The sequence below is a fragment of the Hippoglossus stenolepis genome, chromosome 8 (assembly GCF_022539355.2).
Source record: "Hippoglossus stenolepis isolate QCI-W04-F060 chromosome 8, HSTE1.2, whole genome shotgun sequence".
Lineage (NCBI taxonomy): Eukaryota > Metazoa > Chordata > Actinopteri > Pleuronectiformes > Pleuronectidae > Hippoglossus > Hippoglossus stenolepis.
The window spans coordinates 19,878,345-19,884,928 of NC_061490.1; the positions used below are offsets into that span (position 1 = coordinate 19,878,345).

The 6,584-nt window shown below is 41.4% G+C and overlaps 1 protein-coding gene across 1 annotated transcript; it reads right to left on the reverse strand.

Moving 5' to 3' along the window:
• Positions 1-3,423: 3,423 nt before the first annotated feature.
• med18 (mediator of RNA polymerase II transcription, subunit 18 homolog (yeast)) lies at positions 3,424-6,266 on the reverse strand. The gene is made up of 3 exons (XM_035162552.2): positions 5,846-6,266; positions 4,692-4,786; positions 3,424-4,085 (listed from the first exon to the last, which is right to left on the reverse strand). The coding sequence occupies exons 2-3, from the start codon at positions 4,762-4,764 to the stop codon at positions 3,529-3,531; spliced, it is 630 nt and encodes a 209-aa protein (XP_035018443.1). The 5' UTR covers positions 4,765-4,786; positions 5,846-6,266; the 3' UTR covers positions 3,424-3,528.
• Positions 6,267-6,584: the final 318 nt, after the last annotated feature.

Here is a 6,584-nt window from a genome sequence, read left to right on the forward strand (position 1 = left end):
GGACGAGGAGAGAAAAGGTCCAGGCAACACGAGTTTAGGAAAACTATGTACGTGTTTGGTCCCTTCCAGGCTAACTGCTATACTGTCCGCATACCAGACATTCCAGAGACAGCGTGGCTGGCTTCAGGCTGTGGCTGATCCTGGAACAGAATATTCTGCACGGCAGTAATCATCTTAGCCAGCCACAAGCAAGGCAGCGCACCACATCAACAACAAGACAGAGCTTTGTGCCTGTCAATTTGCACCCTAAAAACATTCTCTGGAATTTCATTCACATCAGGGACACATTTTATTTCTTCTGCCAATTTCTGCCAGGCCCGTCCTCATTTTCTTGGCCCTGCCACTTTAAACATCCCTCGCAACCTCATGATGTTGTGCAATTCATCCCTGCACCCCACTCTGCCCTGTGGGATTAGGAAAAGAGGAAGCTGAAGGAGCCACAAGAACACCCTTGGGAGATCGATGCCTGTCTGGGAAAACACCTCCCCTGGTTCTCCACCCCTCTCGGCAAACAACCCACACTCTCTAACAAGCATATGGGCGCCCAATGACACAGGAAGGAGAGGGCACAAATCCAAGTATTGGGAATGTTTCTGAGTAGGCGAAGCTGGATTTTTTTTTACCCCTGTGGCACTGGCCCAAAACAGGGTAACTTAAAGACTTCCTGCCCCGAGCAAGAGCCAGCTTTTTGGTGGCATCTCGGCATCTGCGCTGCCAACTATGTACATTATGTTCAGAAGCAGCAAAGACAACTGGTGCCAAGAGTTTTAATTAAGACTGTGTTGTGGAGTGGAAAGCAAAGGCATGTGCAGGTAACGGCTTCTATCCCCATTTCAGAGGTCTAACAAAATATGATTAACCAACACCGTCTGCCTTGGTCAATTAATTATATTTAACAGTTAAAGACCCAGAGCAACCAAATGGCCCAGAGAGGAAAATCAGTGTGCGCTCGTCTCATACCCAAAAGTGCAGCGGGCTTAATTGTGTTATAAACTGATGATGTCAAAGATGTTTAAAAGGCTGTCGGAGCGCAGCTATGTTGTTGCACTGTGTACTAGAAAACAAGGTAAGGGACCTACACTAAACAGATTGCACTATGTATCTCCAGCATGTGTTGCAATTATCAATAAAAAAAGCTGAATGGTTCCTGGGTCCAGCTTCTCAAATGATGCTTCTCCCAATAAATTCAAACTTAATACCAGTAGGTTAAGGACTGTCATGAAGAAAAAACTATTTGATGTTGTTATGTTTGACACCAGGGATATTTAACAGCCATTTTTCACTATTATTAGCCATTTTATAGACAACACAATTAATAAGTGAATTGGAAAAGCAAGGGTTTGATTGATAATGAAACTTATTGTTTGCTGTAGACATAGGAAGTGCAGATGTGCTGCCTCTGTGGGACCCCACACTTTTCATTACTCACAATAACAAACCCACAATGAAAATTAATCAGGTTTGATGATCACTCGGTATCTTAACCCCCTGTTAAACCCAATTCACAGACTTATCTGGATTTTTGCATACATGTGTTGGGAGAGGGTGTCACTCCGGTCTGAATTTCATCAAATAAACCATGCAGCTTATCATATTGCCTCTGGCAACAAGCTAAATCCCTCACTTGTGCAAGTCAGTGGTTGGCTACGTCCACAGTAGTCGAACAGGCCTGATGCCAAGACACTGATTAGCCTAGCTATGCCTCTGTTCTCCAGGCAATGCGGAGTGAAGGTGCAGTGGGAGTCCAGCTCATCACCAAAGAGCACTGTGCTAAACACAAGTTTAAGTGGAAGAAAGCCAGCAGACTGTAGTGTATCCATGCTGGACATATAAAGCCTTGGGCAAGGAGGCATCTGCCTCTTTAATACATAATTCACTCAGAGCTGAAACATCATGCTTTAGTCCTAAGGGCCAGTAGTGCTTCTGCTTGTTGGAACATGAAACTGTCTCCATCAGATAATACAGTCTTATTGACAGGCAACTTCATGTAAAGGGGAGGGCTATATATGTAGATTCAATTTGTGCATCAAAATATTTGCCTTCAAAATACACAATCTTTCAGCAATATGATGTACAGTATATTAAAATGTTCAAAGGGTGGTTTCCCAGGTGCACGAAATGTAAGCAGAAGCAATGTCATCTCACCTTTCCACCTCAGTGAACGTGTCCTCATCAGCGTTGATATGCAGGTAGGTCAACGTGTAGAGACAGCCATCTGCCCTGAGCTCTCCCTTCAGACACGCACATGGTCACTTTACATTCGCAAGCCCTGCAAATGCATCCTCCTGTAGCAGCGTTATTAGAAGCACTCATGTCAGATTGCCCACGTTATTATCATAACTGACAGGATGTGCATTAGTTACTTCAGTCTCCACAGTGGATTGGCCATAATGTCGACACAGTAGTATATATATATATATATATATATATATAAAAAACCTGAGGGAGCTGCAGTGCTTTCACACAAAATAGTCTCAGCTCAAGTTCCCATGAAAGAGGCACTAATGGGTTAACAGTAGAAATGAGAGGGGAAGAGAAGGAAAATCAATGCTTTTGTTGGGGGGAAGAAAGAAAGGCTTTCACAGGTCTATGTATCATTAAGCAATTGAGAAAGCTAATTAGAGTGGGGGGAAAAGATGTGCAGATCTCACAACTAATTATTTCCATGGCAACCGCAGCTCATGTAGATGATCCGAGGTAGCTTTCAGCTCACTACTTTTAGGACAGTTACACAAAGAGCAAGAGAGACCCCTAGTGGTGTACAATGAACATGTTCATTCATTGAAAATCAAGTGATCAAATATGACTTTGTACCTTTATACAGAGAACAATAATCATGAAAGTGAATTGGTACTTCCTGGAAATTAAAGATTTTTCTTGGGGTGACAAATCATCAGTAACTGTTGAGCAGTGGCTGTTTCCTCACCTTAGTGTAACAAAGTAAACAAATAATCGTTTTAAAGAAAAAATATATCGCAGGAGCCTCCTTTATAACTATGCTCCATTACAATACAACAAATGACAAGTGGTAATCTGTTTCGGGTTGTTTGCTAAAATCTATTGTGAACAAAGGTCATTTTTTCAAGACGCTTCCACTTCCTCTACCTTTTTTCTATTTATTCCAAACACATCACAAGTGTTGCCTCTATGAACAATTCAACACTCCACTAGTCTGGGAACAACTAGATCAATACGTACTACAAATGAAATCACCTCATTAAACTGGGCTTAAGTTAAACTAAGGTATGATATAACTCTTTGACAGAGGAAAAAAGTTTCTATTGTCGAAATTGATGTAAGTGTATGTGTAGTGAAATCACATTTTGGCGGTAACGCACCTTGACGTCGGGTGCCACCCCCCAATAAAGAAAAAGAAGAAGACATTTTCCAGCTCATATAACAAATTGACCAGAAGTGTAAGTGTTCATTCAAAGATGCACTGTATTTCATTTTAGGTAACAAGAGAACATTGATGTAAAAAAAAAAAAAGAAACATGTGAATTTGTCCATAGTAGTGAGAGAGTCAAGTTAATGTCTCTGTTTGCTCGGGTCTATCTTCTCCAAGTGAACCAGGGGTTTGAGCTGCTCAGCGAAACTGCGCATGTCCTCTGACACAGTGTCCTGACCAGCGGGAGCCAGCACACTCAGCTCCACCAGGTACGAAAGTGACAGACGCTCCGTGTTGTCGGTGTTCCCTGGTACTAGGATGCGTGACAGTTTGGAAACCACAATTTTCATTACTCCTTTTCGAAATATGTGTCCATTCGCCACAAACTCATGGTCCATGCGGAACCCCATCTCATTCAGGAACTCCGGCAGGCTGTGAGAAGCAGCCACGTCCACACAGTTGCGGACTAGGGCATGACGGCTCTTGTCTCCCACCTCAGGTTGGCCCAGGTAGCGGAGGTGCCACGGAGCTGTGGGGTGGGAGAGGGAGCGCCGGGCACGCAGGATGAAGGGGTTGCCTTGTTGGCCTTTCAGAAGATAAACCAGTTCATGATCTGTGAAGGTCTCCGGCTCCATGTTGTCACACAGACCTCGGAGGCGATGTAAGAGGCTCTCAAGGGCCTGATCTAACACACTGCCTGAAGGGTTAAAGGGGAGAGAAGCATTATTCAAGCAGTTGAATGATGTAGAGAGATGACTTAGACTGCACAATATGTTCTGATCATAACTGTCATTTAAACACCAAATGGGGATTGATCTTTTGGAAGAATAGTTCTCATCCATCCATCAATAAACAGAGTTTATCTAAAAAAACCTGTTCTGGCAGCTCATGATCTCCCAGCATCTCATTAAAGCATTTACAACAGTCTTTCCTTTATTTTCTTACCCATCTACAATATATAGATTATAATTGTTCTTATTGGTAGTGTGTGCAGTGTGTATTTCGAATCAGCCTGTTTTATGCATTAAAGTGACACAGAATATTGTGTGGTTGTTAGATATATGACAGAATGATATAGACTCTAGATCTACAGCACTTTCCTACACTCACAAGCTTAAGTTATTGACATGTTGACTTATCACATCTCATAGCACTACAGTAGTGATGTAAACCTTGCCACTTATCACATATTTTCTTTGTCTCACTCAGCCCTAGGGGCCGTTTGTAACAAGGCAGTTTATAGTCTATTATTGAGATGTGTTATCCTCTGTCCTCAGCAGCGGCTCGATCTGACTAATCTTACCTTGCAGCAGATACTCCATCATATTGATTGTGCCGCCAGTGACTGGCATCGAGGTGACGGGAGGAGCCTCCATCTTTACTTTGGCACTTCTGAATCTAAAGGAGGAAAATATTAATTAACAGTCTGCTACATATTAATACCTTTGAACACATTTTACCAGTTACTAAAGAAATTCATGTAGATCAATGTTTCAATGTCATTACATTAAAATCATCATAAACACAACTGATATTTAACATAAAACTCTTAGAATGCTTTTATTTAACTCAATTTAATCTAAACGTTGGATTCATCAGCCGGACACTCCTGTGGTATTCTCTCAAAAGTGGAAATCAAACAACACTATTGCGTTTTTATGATGTTTTGACATAATATGTGGGCATATTTTTCATCGGCCAACTAACCTGTCCTACTTCTTTGCATCCAACTAAAACACTCCGCTGTCTCCAATACAACACTTGTGCAATAACTCCCAGCTTCATGAAGTGTAATGTTTACGTTGCATTGACATCATTTTAAAAGGGAAACAAGTTGATGAAACTGTATGTTCAGTTTGGAGGAAGCAGATAGACAATTCTGTCATTTGGCCACATTGATCCTCACAGATGTTAGTGGGATGGACAAAATAAAAGAACCATCTATCTAACACACAATACTTTTCAACAGAAAAGTTGCATAAAGCTGAATCAACAACTCTGTACAATTACTAATTGTGCAGTATAACTCATGGATCCTGGGTTTATTGCATGACTGTGGGATTAGACAGCATTAGTTTAGTATTAACTAGGTTTACCCAATAAACTGCCAACTGAAGGTGCACCTCTACATCCTTTAATGCAATATTATCAACTGAGGGTTTGTAAATACTAAAACATGAGACATATGTGGGAATTTAAAGCTTAAGCATTGAGAATTTCATTCATTTCCACTGCTGAATAATAAAAGAACCTAAACTTATACGTTTTCCAGTTACTTGTTACCATTTGATTAGCTGGACAGCTTGAAGACTTGGTGAATATGAGTCTTTTCGGGTCAGTTTACAACTTCTATCACATTTTGACACCTAGCAGCCAGTGTTAGCATGTAGCATACCAGTATTAAAGCTAACTCTTCTAGCTACCTCACTCGCTAACAACAGTAGTTTGCTCCATTACCTGATAAACCTCGGAGAACAAAATGCAGACGATGAACACTGGGTTTTGTGTCTTGCGTGTTCGTCTTCGGGGGAGTCTCCACGGTAAAGACCGAGGCTCCAGTTGGGCCTCACCGGTTCGTTCAATCAACACACGGCTGGCTAGCTAGCTAACTAACTAGCTGCTAGCCACGTTAGCTTCATCAGTTAGCCACAATGCAGCTCAAGTGACCGTGCTCAGCATTTCAGCGTGGAAGCAGTTAAATGTGATGAAAAACTACCAACCAGGGGAAAGAAGAGTGAGAGAAAAAGAAAGAAGACAAACAGCTCGTTCACTTATCAGAGGAAGAGAGAAGACAGATGAATGAGAAGCTTCTGTTCTCCTTCCGGGTTGTTCTCCTCAAGTTAGCAGCTTTAAGACACACTACCGCCACCTACAGGACAGGAGTTTGTTTTCCCTCCCTGTCATTGAAGAAGTGAATGTTAAACCCAGAAATAGAATTTTTTAAAGTAAAAGTACTCAAGTCAAGTTACAATTAGCCGAAAATTATAGAGATACTAGAACAAAAAAACTACTAATATTTGATCATTCAATTGTTATCATTGATGCATAGATACATAAACAATGGTGGAGGAAATACTGAGATAATTTACTCCTCTTCTCTTACTTTAAATGTTTCAAAACCACACTAACAAGAAATAGTAACGAGAAAGCTGGAGGTTCGATCCCAGCTGAAGTGTCTTTGAGCAAGATGCTAAAT